We start from the raw sequence: 22,537 nt of genomic DNA, 5'->3' as shown, positions 1-22,537 counted from the left end.
AAAAAGTGCAGAAATTTCAGAAAGATTTAAAGAGGTTCTCGATGGTGAAGGCATACCCTTACTCGGACCCGGAATATGTACCGCCATCTAAAGGTGATGATAACTCTGATGCTTCTAGCAATGTATCAAGCAATACCTCCAATTCCAGTGGTAACTCTAGCAGCGGAAGCACGAAACAAAGAGGCAGAGGACGAGGCAGGGGGAAGGGGGAAGGGCAACTGGCCGACCTATAACCCAATGCCCATGCCAGCCTTCCAGGATGTATACAACCATTCACCTAACTTTCCAATGTATGGGTGGCAACCACCCTTTCAACAACCGTTTTTTCCACAGAATCCCTACAGGCCCCCTTATTTAAACCAGGGCGGGAGAGGACGGGGAAGGAGAAAAAACGCCAACCAGGGCAACCAAGTCCACTGGGCATCGGAAGATCCGAGCACCAACCAGAGCAAGAACAAACCCCAACAGGCAGGACCGAGCAATCGGAAAACCTAATAACTAACCTATCTACCAGACCCCTTAGCAAGGATGAGGAATCAGTCCTCAACAAAGGGTTAGGGTTCGTGCCAACAGCAAATTTGGACAAGTTTAAGCTCCACTGTGAACTAGCATCCTTCTTCAGGAAATTGAGATTAAAAGCCTTTTTTGAAAAGAGAACCAACATGGAGGACAGCGCTGATACCAATGAGACAGGACTACGGAATAAATCCACATTTATGCCACCATCGCATACGGTCCCAGTTGAAGTTTCTACATTCGAGCAAGCAGTCTTCAATGAGGTGGAAAATGCCTCCCCGAAAAAACGTTCATGAACCTTACAAAACGGGAGAGAACTGCACTTGATAATCTACAGAATTCGGATACCATCATCATTAAACCCGCGGATAAGGGCGGAGGGATAGTCATACTTGACAAATCAGCATACCAGACCGAATGTCTCAGACTCCTGGCGGATCACAGGAACTATCGGAGACTACCAGTGGATCCTACAGATGATCTTGGAGATGAGATTACTTCACTTGCGGAACACGGAGAAGCAGAAGGATACCTTTCAAAACAAGAGGCGGATTACCTATGTAAAAGTGAGGGCAGGATTCCCTACTTTTACACGCTCCCCAAGATGCACAAAAACAAAATACCACCACCCGGCAGACCCATTGTCTCTGGGATAGGTTCACTCCTGGAACCCCTATCCTGTTTTTGCGATGTATTCTTTAAAACCATGGTACAGAAAACAAGTACCTATTTACAGGACACCAAAAGTGTGCTACGACTCCTGGATCAGCTCACCATAGATGACGACACCATCCTGGTGAGTTTTGATATTGAGAGCTTATATACGAGCATCCCTCAGGATGCCACTTTGGAGGTGCTCAAAAGGGCTCTTGACAAAGAAGAATGGACTTCCAGAACACCAAGAGAGTTCATCTTGGAGTGTGCAAGACTGGCCCTCAAAAGGAACTATTTTCAATATGAGGACAAGATTTTTCTCCAAACTGGGGGTACATCTATGGGCAGTACTTTTGCTCCAAGCGTAGCAGGCCTATATGTACACGATTTTGAGGAAAAATATATCCTCAGCAACCAAAACCCCTACAGTTCTACTATCCTACTTTGGAGAAGATATATAGACGACGTGCTCACCATTTGGAAAGGCACCGAAGACACCCTATTATCCTTCTTCAACTGGATCAATACACTGGACGACCATTTGAAGTTCACTTACGTGAAGGACCTGAATTCTTTGGTCTTTCTGGATCTCACCATAACAAAAACTAACGGGAAGTTATCAACGGTCACTCACTATAAACCTACCGCTAAAAAACAATCTACTTTGGTTCGAAAGTTTTCACCCGAGACCACTGCGTGAGAATTTACCGTATGGACAATACCTACGGCTCCGCAGAAATTGTAGCGAGCTTGACGACTACAAACAGCAGGCCCAAGATCTTACTCTCAGACTAAAAAACCGGGGATACCCCGATAAGATCTTACACAAAAGTCAGAAACGAGCTCGAAATCAACATAGAGCTGCTCTTTTGGAGGACCCAACAAAGACCGTGGAGGAAACCCCCCTAACATGTGTCACCACGTACAATACCATCTCCAACGAGGTAACTAAGATAATAGGGAAACATTGGAGCATACTCAACACTGGCAACCTGAGATGGGAAAAACCTCTGTTCTCATACGATAGGGCACGGAGCATCAGAGATGCAGTAGTGAACACCAGACCCAGAATAAACTTGGTAGAAAATGAAACAGTACTCAATACATGGGGGTTACCAAAAGTGACAGGCCACTATAAATGCGGCAGTTGTAGCGTATGCCCTTTCACTCACAACACCAAGACACTACAACTGGAACGCAACAAAACCTGGACGATCAGAGGACATACTAATTGCAATAGCGAGAACGTCGTGTACAGGTTGACATGTCCCTGCAACCTACACTATGTGGGTATGACCAGCAGAAAGATAAAATCACGTATTGGAGAGCACAGGATTACTATTAGGTGTAAAAAGGCCAATACAAAACTCACCGAACATTATCTGTCGGTAGGGCACAATCCTGACGAAATACAATGGACCATCATCGAGCAAATCAAACCAGGAGCCAATATGAACCAACGCCTTTTTGAAAAGGAACAAAGGTGGGTTTATAGACTTTCAACGCACAAAACTGGCCTAAATGACAATATTCCATGGAACACAGCGATGGGATAACTCCCCTTACTAACATTCCTCGGAGGCCATTGAACTGCCACTTATGTAGTGGAATGAACACCTGTTCTGTGAAACATCATCACCCATGGTCTAACAGTGGTCACTTTATTTTGACGTCCATGCCCAAACCCGGACGTTTAATTTGTCCACAATCACCAATCTGGGTGACTCAAAGTCCTCTTACATCGGATCTGTTCCTTTTTCCGTTTTCAGTTCTAAGGTTTTTCTTTTTCTTTTTCTTTAACTAAAGTAATTATTAGACCCGGTTCCTTTAAAAGCCCCGTCTTTTCACCAACGCGGTTGCTGCAGCAACCGCTACATCAGATTCCGCGTGATCGGAATCTCAGCGGGCACCGCCCCTCTGTCCCGTTCAGATTGGCCCGCCAAGAGCCCCAGACCAGCGCCACGCCCATCCAGGAAGTAACGCATAGTTTACTTCTCGGCGTCGCTGATCCATCGGAACACTCCACGGGGCACTCGCGAGTAGCAACCAAGTAGGTTTGTACTCAAGATGAGCAGAAGCCGCAAGTAAGTTCCCCTTTTTGAGACAAATGCACGATGCATATTATACGGCAGAACACGCCGGTCCTGTACTAGATGCATCGAACACAGGCGGTATATTAATTGTATGTTCGCCCTTCATTTTCATTTTTCAAACTCTGTAGGTGACGGATACTTGCCGTCTTGGATAATCCGATGCCCATGAAGCGATAGTTACCGCTTCGAGTGTAAGCAGAGCGAAACATTTTCTCTTCATTACGATAGCAAAGTAACCAGCTTAACTGCGGCACAATCGCTTAGCTGCCGATCACTTCTAGTAATGCCTGGGCGTGCTTGACGCCGCGTTGCAGTGGCGATCACTTTCCAACACCTCCTCCTCCCTCTCACTATCCCAATTCGCCTGCAAAATTACCATATTTGCAAGGCGCTGGGTTGTTTCTAAATTTAAGCACATCCACGCTCCGGTAATTACCGTCTGAGCACTGCTGTCTATCATTTCAGATAGACCACGGGTACGACCTGATACATAAGGTGTTCTCCTGCCACCTTACTTTGGTAAACCCACCAAGCACAATATCTGTTAAGTGTGTACCCTTGTTTTGTCTTCCCCAGTACGTAAACCCAACCCTAGTCAAGTCAAGTCAAGTCATAAAATTTATATAGCGCACTACATACCCAGAGGGTTTCAAGGCGCTTAGGGAGGGGAGGAGGATTATTTGTCAAATATCCACGTTTTAAGTTGCTTTCTGAACGCTAGGTGATTCTGGGTGAGGCGAAGGTAAGCGGGAAGTGAGTTCCATGTTTTGGCAGCCAGGTATGAGAAGGATCTGCCTCCCATGGAGGTTTTGTTGATGCGAGGGACAGTGGCGAAGGCTTGGCTGGAAGAGCGAAGTTGGGGGGAGGGGGTGTAGAAGGACAATCGAGAGTTGAGGCAATCTGGTCCGATGTCGTAGAGTGATTTGTGTGCGTGGGTTAGCAGTCGGAAAGTGATTCTCTTATTGACGGGTAGCCAGTGGAGGTCTTTCAGGTGACCAGAGATGTGTTCGTTGCGTGGGATGTCTAATATGAGCCTGGCTGAGGCGTTTTGGATTCGTTGTAGTTTCTTCTGGAGTTTAGCGGTGGTACCTGCGTAGAGGGTGTTTCCGTAGTCCAGTCGGCTCGTGACTAGAGCGTGGGTGACTGTTTTCCTTGTTTCGGAGGGGATCCAGCGAAATGTTTTTCTGAGCATGCGAAGGATGTTAAAGCAGGAAGAGGATACGGCGCTGACTTGTCTGTTCATTGAGAGTGAAGAATCCAGGATGACGCCAAGGTTCCGTGCGTGGTCTGTCGGGATGGGTGCATTTCCGAGGGCATCCGGCCACCAGGAGTCGTCCCATGCAGAGGGGGATTTACCTAAGATGAGGACTTCTGTTTTGTCTGAGTTCAGTTTCAGACGGCTTTGTTTCATCCATTCGGCGACTTCTTTCATTCCTTCGTGTAGGTTAGTTTTGGCGGTGCTGGGGTCCTTGGTGAGAGATAGGATCAGTTGAGTGTCATCCGCGTAAGAGATGATGTTGAGGTTGTGTTGGCGTGCGATGGCCGCGAGGGGGCTCATGTATACGTTGAAGAGGGTGGGGCTGAGTGAGGATCCTTGTGGTACGCCGCAGATGATTTCAGAGGCCTCGGACTTGAATGGTGGGAGGCGGACTCTCTGGGTTCTTCCGGTGAGGAACGAGGTGATCCATTCCAGTGCCTTTCCTTGGATTCCGATGTTTCTGAGGCGTTGTAAAAGGGTGCTGTGGCATACTGTGTCGAAGGCTGCAGAGAGGTCGAGGAGGATGAGGGCGACTGTGTCTCCATTGTCCAGTAGAGTTCGAATGTCGTCTGTTGCTGCGATGAGGGCGGTCTCAGTGCTGTGTTTGGCTCGGAAGCCAGATTGTGAGGGGTCGAGTGATTTGTTGGCTTCGAGGAAGGCGGCGAGCTGGTTGTTGACAGCTTTCTCGATGACTTTGGCCGGGAATGGAAGAAGCGAGATGGGGCGGTAGTTTTTGAGTTCGGTGGGGTCTGCTGTTGGTTTTTTCAGAAGGGCGGTGAGTTCCGCGTGTTTCCAGTCTTCTGGGAAGGTAGCGGAGTTGAAGGAGCAGTTGATGACGTCTCGGAGGTGCGGAGCTATGACGGAGTCGGCTTTGTTGAAGATGTGGTGAGGGCATGGGTCTGTGGGGGATCCAGAGTGGATGGAATTCATCAGGCGGATGGTGTCCTCAGTGGAGATTGGGTTCCAGGCATTGAGGGTGTTAACGGGGGGAAGATAGTCAGCTGATGGTAGGGTGGGTTGGCTTCCGGGTTGGTTGTCAAAGCTGTTGTGGATGTCAGCAATCTTGTTGTGGAAAAAAGAGGCTAGGGAGTCGCAGAGGGTTTGAGAGGGGGTGATGTTGTTAGAGTTGGCCGAGGGGTTGGAAAATTCCTTGACGATGTTGAAAAGTTCCTTGCTGTTGTGGGCGTTGTTGTCGAGTCGATCCTTAAATGCTGTTTTCTTGGCTTTTCGGATCAGTTGGTGGTGAGTACGGATGGCGCTTTTGAAGGCGTCCTTGTTGCTGGTGGATGGGTCTTTTTTCCAGGCCTTTTCAAGGGAGCGGCATAGTTTCTTGGATTTCTTGAGGTCCTCGTTGAACCATGAGGCCTTCTTGATGCCAAGTTTGTGTTGGCGTTTTTTCAGTGGTGCTAAGGTGTCGGCGGTGTTGGATAACCAAAGGGTGAGGTTGGAGGCGGCTTCGTTGGCGTTAGAAGAGAGGGCTGGGGAGGTTTGAAGGAGCGATGTGGAGATCTGCTCCGTGGTGATTTTGTTCCAGTTTCTTTGTAGAGTTGGTTGGAGGTGGATGATTGGTTTCGGCTTGTTGTAGGTGAAGTGAACGCAGCTGTGGTCAGTCCAGAGGAGATCCGTAGTGTGGCTGAAAGAGACATGGTTGCTGGAGGTGAAGATGGGGTCGAGTGTGTGACCTGCGATGTGGGTGGGGGAAGTGACTAGTTGTTTAAGTCCGAGGTTGGCGAGGTTGTCCAAGAGGGTGGCGGTGTTGCGGTCGTTGATCTTCTCAAGGTGGAAGTTGAGGTCTCCCAGAAGGATGTAGTCTTTGGAGGAGAGCGCGTGTGGGGTGATGAAGTCCGTGATGTCTTCACTGAATTTAGCGCGGGGTCCTGGTGGTCTGTAGAGGAGGGTGCCTCCGAGTGTGGTCTTGGGGTCGATGTGGATCTGGAAGTGAAGGTGTTCGGAGTTGGCGAGGTTGGCGTCAGAGCTGGTTGAGATGCGGATTGATTTCTTGTGGACGATAGCGATTCCTCCTCCTGTATGGTCGGTGCGGTCCTTGCGCGTGATCTTATAGTCATCAGGGATAGCGATGGCGATGTCAGGGGCGGAGGAGGCGTTCATCCATGTTTCCGTTAGGAAGGCGACGTCTGGAGAGATGGTGTCTAGTAGGTTCCAAAGGTCAATGGCGTGTCTGTGGACCGAGCGGGTGTTGAGAAGGATGCATTCTAGGTGGTTGGGATCAGGAATCTGTGGTGTGGTCGGAGCGGAGATGTCGTCGGTGCCGTTAAATTTGCAGGAGAAGCAGGAGAACGGGCCATGGGTGCGTCCAGGAGCGGCTTGGACGCAGTTGGGGGCGCGACCGGGGTTAAGGGCTAGGAGGGCGGTGGCATCGTAGGTAATGCGGGGGGGTTGGGCAACGCGAGGGGCAAGGGGTCTGGCGCTGGGCGCGGTCCAGGCGCGGACGGGCGTAGACGGGCTTACCTTTGGCGCACCTTCGGCGCGGGTTGGGCGCGGTCGCTGCGCGTGAACGCTGCGCGCGGGAACTCCTGTCATATATGGATAGTGGGGGGGAGGGGCGAGGGCGCTTCAGCTGGGAGGCGGGGCGGGCTAAGGAGGACGAAAACAACAACAAAATGGAGGTGGAGGGGTCAGGGCGGCAGGACAGCTTGGGGGGGAAACGCAAGTACTCAAACAGGGTCGCGCTGGTCAACAGAATGCAAATTAGCAAAAGCGGCGATAAGTAAATAAATTAAACTGCAGAGTCACGCTGGCAGAAACACACTGCGAATGGGCAGATCGTCAATTTCAGCAAATAAAATGGGCAAAGCAGCAAACAAAATGGGCAGAGCGGCAGGAGCAAAACGCGATTATTTGCAGTCTGGAATGGAGCAAAAGCGCTGCACAGACGGTACCTTAGCAGCAGGGGAGCGACCACTCAGCTCGGAAGCGTAGAGCGAGTCACGGCGCTTCTAGGTGTGTGAGCGCTGTTTGTTGTCTGTGGGAGGGCGCTTCAGCGGGAGGCGGGGCGGGCTAAGGAGGACGAAAACAACAACAAAATGGAGGTGGAGGGGTCAGGGCGGCAGGACAGCTTGGGGGGGAAACGCAAGTACTCAAACAGGGTCGCGCTGGTCAACAGAATGCAAATTAGCAAAAGCGGCGATAAGTAAATAAATTAAACTGCAGAGTCACGCTAAATCACATAGCACACTACGCTATTTTTAATTTATCACACTTCGAGACACCAAAGCCTTCCTAGTTAGGCACAGGTGCCACATTGATTTTATCAGGGTTCAAGCACTCAAGAATAAAGTCTTGAAGTGAGTAGTCTTGGCCCTTTTTAATACACGTATCACTGTAACTTTTCGCACATATAAAAAACAAGAAACCCGCTCCACTGTAGTCAGGTGTCGCAGCACACCCTATGGGCACTCGGCCTATGGGGTGGGACCCAGATGATGAAGCATGTCACCAACCAGGTTGGTGAGTGAGGGGTCTTCTTCAAGGACAAGCACTGTCCGGTAACGGGTTGGGGCACATAGTGCTAACCTGAGCCTCGCGCTCCAGATACAGAAGGAATCCTTTTCTGTTTTTTCCTCCTAGGGGGGTACTCCTCCATTGTTGTTAAATTAATACAAATCACTAATACCTGATCAGCTTAGTTAACTTATCCATTGTATATGGTATAATAGGTACCCGGGGCCAGTAAGTTAAATGTCACTAGTGGACTGCATCACTTAATTGTGCCGCCACTACACAGCCTAGTCAAGCAGCGTTTAAACTGCCAACTCTATGTGGCAAAATAAAACATTTTGCCAGGTCAAAACCTTCAATTTGAATATTAATAAGCGGCACCGAGGGAAGGCTTTGGTAGCCCACTAGGCAGGGTGCTTAATATAAAAAAGAAGGACATGTTCCTTTGGTGTTTAAGATACCCTGGTGCAAATACAAAACTGCTGTTTTTACTTTAGCAATGTCGGTGGTCCGCTTGGCTAACACAGGGTTTCGCTAGCTGCATCACACCTAGTGCTAACTTCCATTAAGGACCACCAAATATATTATTTTATGGATTAATCATTACATTAAACCCAACTCACTGTTGAGATCGCCTTTAAGGTAGCTTTTAATATAAAGGTGCCTTTAGAAAGTCATCACTTTGTTACCCAAACCTCTGGTTGGCATTCCAGTCTATCTGTAGCAGTTGTACCAAGAGAAAACATGCTGCCCCCACCTGGAAGTGTGAAGCGCTCCCAGGAACAGAGGAACCAAAAGAGTTGGTGGAAGGAGGTGTGACCTCCTCCAGAAAGAAGACTACCTGGTGGGGGATGGGAGGGGGGAAGGGTTGGGGTGGGTCGAGGGGTGGCCACAGATGGACTAACTTCAAAGAGCTGCACACACTTTAGCCAGCCCACTCCTTTGTGTTCGCAGATAAGCAGGCATCCCCTTCAGAGGGTGAAAGCTAGTTGCAGAACTTGTTTTCCAGGAGGTGTAGCACATTATGCTGGGTACACCACAGGGGTATGCCCAGGGCTCCTTACAGGAGAAGAAGGCTTGCTCCATCTTGGACTTGGATAGAGAGAGGTATTCTGGGATTGTCTGATGGCCAAAGTGGGATAGGTTACCTGATGAAGACTATTGCCCCATTGTCTAGATAGTCCTCCCTACCCTCAATCGAAGATGGCACAAATGGGCCATCCCAGACACACAGTTCTCAGAACACTACTGGAGCGGAAAGAAGAGAGAAGGTCTACCCTGCTGCCTCCTGTACCAAGCAAAGAAAGGCTGCATAAACACTCTTTTTAAGTGCTCATAATACATTCTGTATCATCTTGTGCTCTGCAAGCTTTAACAATTTCCCAATGTGAAGACTTGACTGCACCTGCAGCACTCGAGGGACCTGCAAGACGTGGCCTGCTGTGCCCACTTGTTAAAACCCACTTGTACCAGCATGTAAAAAGTGACTGGCTTTAGGACCAACACAGCTAAGGAGCGCCTTACCATCGCTAAATGCCAAACTGTCTGCTGGGAGACCGAGTCCTGACCTTCCCAACGTGTCCACAAGTCCATGGGACCCGTAGCCGAAGTGGACCCTGGTACCCAGAAAGAAAAGATTTGTTTACCTGTAAGCAACAGTTGAGATTGCTATATAACAGGGAGACCAGCTGACCAGTTGCGATTGGACTTGCACTGGACTCCACTGATGTATCGTGGGAGATCGCGTCCAGAGGCCAGAGACAGTCACTGATGCCCATGGATTTCATGGTGGCCCAAGCAACACTCGCCACATCTCTTCAGCATTCTTGGATTTCTCAGTATTCTGTATCCGCAACAGGCCCACTTCTGAGCTGGACCGTGGTAAAGGAGAAAATTGCACTGACAGTTTGTCTTCCTGAACCTAGTGGTCCCTGGGACCAACTCCCAATGCGTTGTGGCTCATCCAAGTGAAGAGTAGTAGCCAGTTGGCTGATACCTGATAAATTGCTTACATTTATATATTGCATTTCCTAAAAGTGAACTACAGTGAATAACTTACCTCTGAAAAATCATTTATCTCCTGTTTCCCCTCAATAGATTTTTGTTGTTTTGCGGTCGCTTTTCAGATAGAATACAACTCATTTTTAAATTGGTGTCGGATTTTTTTTGCGTTGTGATTCCTACTTATTGACTGTTTTGGTACTTCTAAAAGCTTTACACTTGTTCCTTTGATTGACTGCTCTGTGCTACAGCTACCCAGGATCAAGCTAAGGGTTTTATTAAGGAAACATAACTGGACTTGATAAAGATTCTGAAATTACATGGCGAGGCCTCACAACCACACCACATAAAAATGCACTTTCCTACAGTTCGCCATATAAGATTCAAAAGAATGGTTAATTCATTGATACAGCACATCTGGCCCATAAAGACTCATCTAGGTTCTCACACAATTTTAAAACAAGTATTGGGGTTATTTCAGGCCTAGGAGTGGAAGCAGACTCGATAATGAATCACAAAATGCAGCATAAGTGATTTGCAAATGGGCATGACAGTCAGGTTACACACAGGAGAGATGGTCCACCACTGAGGTCTATGAAAGTAGCCACCCGGCACCACTGTCTGCTAACCAGAAGACTGTTTTCTGACCAGAAGACTGTCTTCTGACAGGAGAACAGAGAGGCGCTTATAAACAAACCAGTATCCTTGGAGAAGGCCACACAGATGGATCCCCCTGCATAGGGACTCATAGGCAGTTAGGCTTCTGTCCTGACAGAGAAATCACAAGCCTGAACTAGATTAGAGACTCATCAACAGGGAAATATCTGCCATTACAGAGGCACCTACAGTTAGGAGTCTGCCATGGCCAGTGCTTAATTTTTAAACAAAAAGTGCCAGTGCACAAACCTATATCAGGAGTGCCAAATACTAAAGCTAAGTAATCTTGATTCCAACTCAAGTCTCTTTCACCCACTACTAGACACTACCTGCCCATTTATCCCACTCTTGCAGAGTAATTTTCGCCCATTCTAACTTAATTTGTCCATTTTTTCTTTCTCTTTCTTTCACCCTTTTGTGTTTATCTCGCCCTGGATACTGGTGAAAATCTGGTGATAAAATATAAGTGCCAGTCCCCAAAAATGACTGCTGTTGGGCTCCACCTGCAACCATCAGCTCAAATTACACACCGGCCATGTCAGAGGTGCTCAGCATATTTAGGATGTACTCACAGTGGATTGTAGTCAATGGAGGTGTCTTCAGAGGCATCCCACTCAAACACAAACTTTCTGTCATTCAAGTGTCGTGTTCGCCGACGTTTCTTGACTCCACCCAAGTATCTTTCCTACATTGAGAGGAAAAAAGAATCTTACCACCAACTGAAAGCCCAAAGAAGATGTAGAAAGGGAGTAGAGTATAAGATATGCAAGGAGTGTGACCGCGTTAAGCAAAAGAGCTGGCTTGTTGCATCAAGCTCTATGTTGAGGTTTTCAAAGTGAGGTAGGTTAGTAGAATAGAAAACCATAATGGCCTGGTGTGTTTCTGCTTCTGTTTTGAGTCTAGAGTATGCAGAGATGTATAGTTATAAAATACTGTGTGCTTGTGGAAGAAGAGAATACTCACACTTTTCAGATTTCCCAGCAGAGGGTGCAAATTCAATGACTATTGATATTCAACATCCCACAATTTCTTCAAATGCAGGGTGCTATGTGTGAAAAGCTAAAAGTACTGGTCAGAAAAGGCAGATAATGCTTTAATGTGATGATGCAACCATTTAGCGGTTGTGCGATTATTCGAGCACATTACCAAGCTTCTCATACACAGAGCACTGCATCATAAGTGCCACCAGTAGCGGACAGCATCACTCACAGACAGAGGAGCTACAGCATGAGCAGTAGCTGTGTCTTTTTTCATACACCACAGACAAAGTATAGTATATTCAGTAATAGAGCAAGGGAGAGACACTCACACAAAACAGTAATTCCTTAACCCACAAAGCTTAATAAGAAGGAGTACAGACCTACCTCACAGATGAGAAGGAGTGCAGAATAGGTAGCCGCACTGCAAGTCAAATACACATAGATAAAATATGGCCCACAGAAAAAGAGCTTTCCCCATGCTCGTTAAAGGTGCAGCATAACTGCAACAGTGAAAGTTTCACTGACAACGAACATGTTGCAGCAGTAATAACCTATGTTGTGATCCACCCTGTGTCTACATAACAGACTCAAATCAGCTGCTCACCATGGTTATCCCTTGTCAAGTTTCAGGGAAGGAATAACCTACTCAAGTGACTGATTTGCAGAACTAGAAACAGCATGGTGCTTTTGATAAACATGAGCACAGGCAAATAGACTGGAGCACAGAGCCTGTGGGTCCCAAGGTAGCAATACATTTAACAGAAGAATACTGCATCGGAATCAGGGTGACCCCAGCATCAGAGTGATCGCTCAACTGACAGGACAGGAAGGGAAGAAGGGGCTAGCACCCTTCAGTTGAACTCATACATGATCAAATCCAGAGATTTACAGTCAGACAAAAGACAGAAAGGCCTACTTGAAGTGCCCCTTGACTCATTCTAAAACGGAGAAGATTAAATGTGAAGACAACTCCACCTGAGATGCAGAGGCTAATAAGCACGATGACAACTGAGTAAAATGATTTACAGTCCAAAGTGAATGTGTATAAAATTTACAACATAAAATATGAGTTGGAAGACTTTCAATTCTAAGCAGTCAACAGAAATCCTCTCTTTAGAGCATTACCATGTTTGACAGTACAACCATTTACACCCAAGTTGATCAGCCATATCACTTCTTTCTAGATGTGTGGACTCTTATCAGTAGTCCCTTCCTGACGCTCCACTACCAAATTCTTTCGCGCAGGCCTTGCTTCCTCAATGCCTGTGTCAACCCACAATGCTAGATCCTTCCCCTTTGTGACTGAGCTACTTCCAGAACACTTCTCATTCATAGCCTGCTCTCTGGAGGCTGCAACACACACAGCAGACTCCTGTCTCTCACCAACTAATGATAAAGAGCAACCCCCTATTTTCTGAGAGGCAAGATGTGGAAAGACAAAAATAACCACCTTGCTCTTCACACCAAATAAATAGTATTGGTAATGCTTACAATCAGCCATCTTTTTTCCACAGGCATCACAGCCCCATCCACTAGGCGTATGAACACCCTTTGTTTTCAAAGCTACTACTCAATCTTTATAAAACATGGAAATCTCACTTGGAGTGAACTGCAATACACAACTACAGAAATAGGGGCTAAATATCATTAAAGAAAATAAATAACTTTTAGACTAACATGAAAAATTAATGATGAAAGTGTATGAATTTTGATATTTCAGAAAAGGTAGAATTATGTACCCTTCAAAGTAACTAAGTATGTATGTGGAAATTGTGTAGGGTGTACCCAGCCAAAAGACAGAAGGGCACTGTACAGGGACAACCGTACAGTCAACGAGTGGCAGGAAAGGTACCTGGGTGTAATGACCTGATAATTCTGCCAATCACCAGGGCATACGACCTTATTCCTTCTTGGGACCCAAAAGGACACAATACTTCATATATACTTACCCAAGAAAGGAATAATACTAACAACTAACTAAAGATATATATGGCTATTGCCGAGGAGCTTGCAAACAGCAACAACAACGCAGGAAACAATACCAGTGACGACAACAACAACAACCCGGGAAAACGCCACTCGGTAAAACAACGCAAGAAACCAAGGGCCACAAGGTAACAACGTACCCCAGGGTACGAAAACACAATACCAAGGGCCGCAGGGTAACAACAATACGAAACAAAGCCCGCCCTGGTGGAACTGAATAAACACTGCCTCGGGATGGATTACTTATCAGTTTTGGTTTCCCTGGATGAGAGCGGAACGTCTCCTTCAACAGTTACCTGCAGGAAGGGAAACTTACCATCCTTCCGGTGCTACAGCATTTGGGTCAGAAAGGCCCTGACCTCCCATCCCAAGGAACACAGACAAAGAATGATATACTCTGGGGTTTCTTTATTACATAATGATAGAAGGACAAAAGAAAGAAATTACTGCTATGTCAAGATAGGCCTTTTATATCACTCACAGCACCAACTTCAAACTACCAATTATATGATCACTAAATACAATCAGAATAACATATATATAGAACTTATATGTATACAAAAATAAGGAACCTGAAAATAGGAGAAGATCGATAAGAACAGCTAGAAAATCGAGCATTTGCAGGCTTTGTAGTCAAAGGGAGGAAACACTAACACATTGTAACCTTATGTCCAGCTTTGGCAGAGGCTCGGAAGTTGATCCTAAAACCAATTTTTAATGAACTAGGAATTAGAACATGCAGGCAAGCAACTATTACCTGTTTGAGTGGGGCCAATATAAAACTGATTTATCACTTTGTTAAGTTCATTATTATTGCTGAGAAGAAACTCAAAGACGAAGAACAAGTAAATAACCATTTATCGTGATCCAAAATAATTAAAGAAACTTATTTTAAGAATTGTTTAAATCAAAATGTATGCCAGTTGAAAGGTCTATTAGTATAATTTACTATAGTTATGCACATTGCACTTTACCATAGCTTGCAAATGGAAAACAGCAAAAAATGTATTTATACTAGTATTTCCTACTGCTAACACTTGTCACTTTGGTTAAATGCTGCTATAACAGTGATTGCTGCTAATATATTGTACTCTAGCTGATACCTGTAATTTAATCCGTGTGTAAACACTTAAATATTAATATGGAATTGACTATATTAATGCAATTTTAGATGATCATTTTAAGATGATAATAACTTTGAGCATAGTATATATTCGTTTATGTAGGTTGCTTTTATCTATTCTTGTTTGTAATGATTTTAATTAATCAACAAATAAATACTTACTACTAGCTAGAAAATAAGAGTTGGTGGAACACCTCACCAAGTTTCTACACATCCCATTTCGACTTCGCCAGAGGGGAGTCCGTTTCTCCAGTCAAAACAGGATTCTCTGCTCCACCGTCACAGCTACACGTCTGTACTGTGATGAACTACCAGAGATCAGCTCCTTTAGTAGAAGTGGAAACGTATGACGAAGCTCCTGTGAGCCTCGCCCCCTCTCTCTCTCATCAGAATCAGCACCAGCCCGCCTCAAGGTAACGGCATCGGTTGATCAGGCCTTTGCTATGACTTCAAGACAGAGCATGTACATTCCTCCGATAAGCAATTTTTAAAATGTGGCACAATGTGAAGTGTGAAGAACTAACAACTAATGATTCAAGTGATCTTAGGATGTGTATATAGATAAAAGACCCTATCTGATTTATAAAGTGATCGAATTATGAATATTGTTGTGTTTATTAAATGTGAAATTTATTTTGCTGCTTATGTAAAAAATCTATTTTTTTCTGATTTTAATAATTAAATTATATATTTCTATTAAATCTACAGAATGTATTGTGGCTATTCCTGAAGAAGGCGTGTAATACGCCGAAACGCGCGTCGAGACAGAATTGAAAGATTTTGCCACTTTTAAAGTCTTTGAGATAAAATTGAAAGATCTTGTCACCCCTTTTTTTAATGTTTTTTATTGTATGCATTGTGTAACTTCCTTCATTGGGATTTCTTTAACAATTATTAAAAATGTTATATTTTTTGAATCATTGGTTGTTAGTTCTTCACACTTCACATTGTGCCACATTTTAAAAATTGTTTATTGATATTCAAATCTTAGATTGCCTAGGAGTGATACTTTTCAAGCGTTTTATCCCAGTCCTAGGAATCGTGCCATTCATGGTTCAGGGGGTCCTTCTTTCTCTCATATCATTCCTCCGATAAGAACCGGTTTCTGCCAGCATGCAGAGTGCAGAAAACAAGTGAAAGCAAAACATAACTTCTCACCTAGAAAGGCTCAGAAGATGGAGACAGCTCAGAAAATGGAGTCGCTTAAGCATAGGCCACTACTCCCGCAAAGAGCCAAAATTAGTATGCAAGATGGCATAAGATTACGCCAAAGCCAATAGGCAAGCCCTGCCATTAAGCAAGATAAAGTCAGAAACAGAAAGGGACATAATCAAACCCTACTTTGTAGTGTGGCAGGCCTACACATCACCATGTTATATGACAGTTTAATTGCAAAGCAAGATGACATGAGAGCACGTCAAAGGCAATAGTCAGCACTGCCTTTAAGCAAGACAAAGTCAGAAACAGGCCTACACATCACTATATTGGAGCTAAATATACTGAGATGGTAGTGGGCAAGGGTCATAATCGAGCGGTTTAACCATAAAATAGCTCAGTCACTACACTGGGTTATGGGAGCAGAAGTATATTGTTATTGCATTGTCATAAACTGTTCCGTAAAGGGGTGCATCTTCAACTCCGTCCTAAATTGGAGCAGCACTGGAGCGGTCCTGATGGATACGGAGATGTTCCAGATCCTGGGTGCATAGATAACAAGCATTTGCAATACAACATGTCTCGTATTTACGCTAGTTTGAGCTACTGGCATTGTAATTGACAATCCCTTTTATTTATGTTTTGGGTTTTGAAACATTAATAAAATGTATTGTCATTTACAATTCCAATAGCTTAAACTCGCGTAAATGTGAGACCCATTGCATTGCAAATGATTGTTTAAAGTCTGACATGGTTTCGGTCCTCCTGGACTTGCCTAGGACATTCCTTATTTAAATGATCAAGAGTTAACAGAGGGCAGGTGAGAGAATTATATCTCTGACCTTTCAGGCAAAGTACATCAGTGAGAGAACACAAGACAGGGAGAGAAAGATGCAGGAGTAGGCATGAGGTTGATGATGGGTGAGATAAAGAGGGTGGGAGAGCAAGACGCACCAAAAGGTGGACTAAAGAGAGAAAACAACAGGGGTGAACAATAAGGAAGAGGGGAGCTTGAGCAGGGGGAAAAAGGAAGAAATTGGCGGGGCAGGAAAGCCAGCAGAGAAAAGACTAGAAGAGAAGAGATAAAGATGCGAGGGTGTAACAATACAGAAGAACGAGCAAGAGATGGTACACAGGGATGCTGGGCAACACTGAAGGGTGCAAGAGAGAACAGTGCAAAAGAGATCATGAAAGGGGAAGGCCTGATATTGGAGAAGAGCATATGAAAGCCTGCACATTCATGACCACAAGAGAAAGGATGAACAAGTGACAGTACATGGGAAGGAGGAAATGTGCCCGGCAGCAAAAGACAGGGAAGAGAAAAAGAGAGAGAATTTAAGTAGTAAGAGCAGAAAAAAGAAGAGCAAAGACAAAAAAGAAAGAGTATGTGGATTTTTTGAGCCTTACTGTGTAAATGAGTTCCGTCTGAAAGTGGAAATAAGCAATGGCCGATTTTCTATACATGTATGCACTGCGCTGCACTCAACACGTAATAGATGCAGAAGAGTTAACAAACAGAAAAGTACATGGAAATGTGTGAAAAAAGTAGTGTTTCTTGGCCTGCCAATGCTTGTCAGCATGACTCTAGAAGCAGTTGTGTCCTTCCGTCACTTGCAACCCATCAGACTTGGCCTGGGGGCATGTCCATAATGGGATAGGCAGGTGCAATTCACAATAAAATAATCAGGACAGGTCCTACACCGCTTATGTCTGCGTGGAAAGTGTTAGCGAACCTCATTTTATATATTGTTTCTTTCTGCAGTTTAGCTTTCAAGCAGTCTGCGTTTGTGAAGACAGAGGCGGTCAACTAAGCTGTCTGAATTCTCCTGATAGAGAAGACCAGTACTAAGCGCTCTCTTGTGAAAGACAGGGCCTCACATGCGCACACACACACACACACACACAGAGCTAGCACTGAGAGCGGCCAGAAGGCAGCGATAAGTGTTTAGACTTTACAACAGTAGTAGTAAGAATAAGACTATTAGAGGGGAAGAAAAACAAGAACATTAACAGTTGACACTGTTATGTAGAGCTTTCTGCCACTGCTGTGTTTATTTAGTACCTAAATAAACAGTACTTATGTTAATGACCTCGGAAGGATGAAAGGCTGAGTAAAGTGCTGAATTTCAACGCGCAAGATGGAGGCTTCACGTGGATATATCTCTTGGTGACCTGATAGTGTGCCCTCTTACTAAAAGGGTCTCTAGAGCGCCCCCAATGATATTCTAGCGATCGCATAATTTTAAAGGAACACTGGCCCAGAGTGTGAGAGCCATCAATACACTAATGACCCAGGTCAGTCTAGGGCATTTAACTTCGAAAGAGCTGGTGTATAGCTTATCGCAATTTTTTCTCTCAACCAAACACCTCCCACTTCTTATCAGTAAGGGGTAGGGGATACGCCAGTCAGTAGCCCATCTTAAAACAGCCCGCTCCCTATCCAGACAGATGCGAAACCCACATTCAAATGTGGTGAAAAAAATGTGTGGTAGCGCGATAGCACCTCACGGGCGCACCATCAATGGGACCCCTGGTAGGTACTCACACTGCTGCTGGAGAGAAGGTCAGCCTGGAGGGAAACAAGGCCCTACTTAGCAACACCGCCACCGTGTTCTGCTGAAAGGATCAACATGTTTTTAAATAGAGCTTCATATTGCACTAATGTTATTTCTAAGCAGTGTAGGTAGGGTGATAAGTGTTAGAAGTTTTAAAGAAGCTAATTTTACTAACTTCAACATAAAACCTGACCTCTCTGGGCCCCTCACTGCGCTTCAATGCTATGGGGACGTAAAAAAAAAAACCACACACAGCAAAATAAACGCACATGATGGGAAGTTTCCGTGTTCGGATACTTGAAAGGTGCCGCATCGGTACTTACAGAGGCGCTGGCACCGCAATTATGACTCCGCGGGATTCGGCCAGGCTATCTCCGAGCCCCCCGCCATTGGTGCAGAGTTGGGTAGCCGGCCGGAACCGGAGACAAAAACCTGATCTCTATGTGCCCCTAACTGTGCGGCGGTGCTATGGGGATGGCAGAAACAGACTCGAGCAGCCGTGAAAGTGAAACCGAACACGCTGACACGACAATTTAAAACAAGATGGCGTTGGACTGTCCACAGTCCGTACGGACACGCACATGCTGTTTGCTTTGGACAAATGGCGAGAGCAACCATCTTTGTCCATGCCGAAGAGTGCATTTATGCCTTCGGGAGAATTGATTGCAAAAGGCACTCGCATGGCTAGAGCAGCGCATGCGCTGCTATCGCAATGCGAGACCTTAAAACTACAAGAAGAACTTTACAGAGAACTGGTCCTGGATTACTCTACTGTGAGATATTACAATATTTCAAAGATGACCAACACTGATCTTCCACATTTAAACTTCTGTACCTCTCCTTTCAAACAAGGTTGAAATTTCCTCTTTTACTTTGTCATATTCAAGAAGCTGTCAAATGTCATGAGAATTTCTTCTGTTTCAACTACAAGTGGCCATGACGTGATTTCAAGATGTCCCATTCCAAGGGATGAGCTGTGGACTGTAACTGGCTACTCTGTTAACGTTCCAGGTCCAGAACTAAATGGATGCATTCCTTTACAGTAGTGTGTGATCACAGCTTATCTTTCATACTAATGTTGGCAAGCTAGTTATGGTTTACTGCTACATACATACATACATACATTGTAAGGGGTTTGGCTTTGTTATGCTTGGAAACCTTCTTGGAATCAGAGATCACCTTTAGACAATTCTCGTTTACAACTTGAAAGGTATGTTATTCAAGAATCAGTGACCCTTTGCAGCCAATTAGACAGCTGGGAGGGTTGTTTAGGTGTTCCAGATGAGGACAGGCGCACAACCGTGTGATCGCAGGGTTATATGGTAGGCTTGAGTAACAGATTCCAGGCAAAGGGGCGGGCGGTAATCCCTCGTGACCGCTCAAGGTGGATAAATCCACACAAGTAGACACAAATAGCAACAAATACCCCTGCTCTAGGAAAAATTGCAGTAAAGTCACAGTAGTTTCTGGTTTTGGAAACAGTAGTAGAAAAAGCACATCAACATAAATCAAAAGTCAGTAGATGGCGGTATGCCAAAAAAGAGGTTTGATAAGAAGTAAAGTTCTTGTTGTGGGAAGCAGTTTATTGTTTCTCTTGTTATGGCCAACACGTGTTTCATCGCAGGGAAACCAGACTGCGAATCTTCAGGGCTGGGTATAGATACAAAAAATGCATTTGTATGGTTGTCCTATGTGAGCTAGGCAATTGAAAAAAGGTGGTTGGTGGACCCTTCGTGATACATTGTGGGCATGCCATGGAGTGACCAAGTGTAAATACATATGACTTGAATTCTATAGTGAAAGTGACATTGGTGTGTGTGAATGGCTAAATGCCAATCAACTACAGATGATTTCCGCATCAGTTTCTTCGGCATCGACACAGTGCCTATCTACATAAGAGGTGGTAATCGTGAGTTGACCCTAAGATGCAAAGAAGCAACCTGGATCATGCGTCTACGTAGCATTGAATTCGGCCTAAACTATGACCCTGAGATGCAATACTTCCTTGGGGATTAATGGAAAGGTTTCCATGAATGATAACATGAACCAATGTACCTGTTTCCACAATCCAACATCCAGTGAAACGTTTCAATATATGCTCCAATATGCTTTAACCTTACCAACTACTGAGACATCTCTATAGAATTTAAGAACCTATAACGCCTTTTATTTGTTGTTTGCATGATCTATTATCATTTCACTTCTTCATAATAGTATTTTACTGTAATATACATTTATGTATTTCTTGTTTAAATCGTCGGCTGAGTTTTTCACTCAATACCGGATAAAACACCTCTTGTCCCTTTTAATCACGATTCTCACACACATAAGAATGTCCTACTTATTAACCAAGGACTAATTGGTTTTTGGTTAAATTTTGGATTGCCAATCGGAACACCGACTCTCACGCAAATTATTCTTGTGCATCTGTACTCAGACACAGTAATCTTTAGTTCCGTTCTATACCGGTGTTGTTCTGAGCGACCTCGTTTACCAATGTCAGATATGCCTCATGTTGCCATTCCCGTACACTCTTTTGGATATAGTATTTCTTCTTAACTTTGCCATAAACACAATGAAATAAATGACACGAAACCGCTCTAGTCTTTTTTACTAAGAGGCGGAAACCAAGCATAAATAGACGTCCTCACTTCCGGTCGGGTACCGTCTTCGACAAACGGCGCCGGGAACCACAAGAGGGGGAACTTATGGCAACAGGTAAAACATCTAGCCTTCAGTACACCAGCCTTCACGCACTTTCGAAACGCTACTCAACGGTATAGAAACTCAGCATACCATAGCGCTTGTATTTTTCATTATCTCTACAGGTGTACCCGCCTTTTTGCAGCCATTTCAAGCGTAACAGCTTTGACCTATTCTCCTCCCGGTTATAGTTACCCAGATGAGCCTGATTAGGTATGAACATATTCTTAATTCTCATCGCCGTGAGATACTTAATTTCCTTTAAGGGCTTTATATGTGGTTATGCTTTAAAACCCCTTGTTTTTGACTATAGGAGCTAACCTACCACGCGTGTACAGCGCGTCCGGCATACACTCGCCCTTCTGGGCGTTGGTCTGATTACCAAATCCCGGTTTCTGTTATTTAAAAGGGTGAGTTTTACTAGGTTTCATTGAATATTATTAAATTTTTTTAGCCTTAGGACATGAATATATCGTTTCCTAGATCACACAACTCAACCCACCACTAATATAAAGAAAGTTGCGTAAAAAAACTCTGCAACACAATCAGATCTTCCACTTATTTTGTAATTCCTTGCGTTTGGTGTTCCGAATACACACTTAATAGTGTGCTCCTCATAAAAACACACCCAGAGATTAGCTATCCTCCTTTTCCGTGTTTCGACACTGAACTTGACCAGTAGCGGACAGAGTGACCCCTTTTTCCCTTTCGAAGTCAACACCACATGCACGTCATAAATGCTAGATATCAAATCACCATCTCTCTACTCCTCTACAACCACCTTAGCACTAATGCATTAGGTCCCAAATATACCGGCCCCACTCTACTTAAAGGTCGTTTCTCGTTACAAATTATTTCAATATATGTTTTGATCATACAACGTATCATGAAACGGTAATCGATCAAATTTCACTAACTGGTCAATGTGCTTCACAAAATGTTTTGATACATGTTTAGATCATTTAAGAACTCACCTAGCAGTCACTACATGTCACAATGGGTTGTACAGCTTATCACTTGCACTTTATTTCTTTCAACTAAATGTATTGACGTTCTCAAAATGTACTTACGCATACTGGTCAATGTGTTTTCCCTTTCAGAACTTCTCAACCATAAAACTTCATACAGTCATTTGACACACAAACTGTTTAATCACGGTTTAAAAACCTCACCATTCACACACACCAATGTCACTTTCACTATAGAATTCAAGTCATATGTATTTACACTTGGTCACTCCATGGCATGCCCACAATGTATCACGAAGGGTCCACCAACCACCTTTTTTCAATTGCCTAGCTCACATAGGACAACCATACAAATGCATTTTTTGTATCTATACCCAGCCCTGAAGATTCGCAGTCTGGTTTCCCTGCGATGAAACACGTGTTGGCCAT

At 44.7% G+C, this 22,537-nt stretch overlaps 1 protein-coding gene across 2 annotated transcripts in view; it reads right to left on the bottom strand.

The window, feature by feature from the left end:
* Positions 1 to 22,537, bottom strand: part of DDX23 (DEAD-box helicase 23) — a 232,579-nt gene that overhangs the window by 64,819 nt on the left and 145,223 nt on the right. For both annotated transcript variants that reach the window (XM_086963729.1, XM_086963732.1), the window contains exon 8: positions 11,211 to 11,323. In XM_086963729.1, coding sequence (XP_086819855.1) covers positions 11,211 to 11,323 — 113 coding nt within the window. The remainder of the gene's footprint in view (positions 1 to 11,210; positions 11,324 to 22,537) is intronic.

The sequence above is a fragment of the Lissotriton vulgaris genome, chromosome 1_1, assembly GCF_964263255.1.
Source record: "Lissotriton vulgaris chromosome 1_1, aLisVul1.2, whole genome shotgun sequence".
NCBI lineage: Eukaryota > Metazoa > Chordata > Amphibia > Caudata > Salamandridae > Lissotriton > Lissotriton vulgaris.
This window is presented reverse-complemented; position numbering and strand designations above follow the sequence as displayed.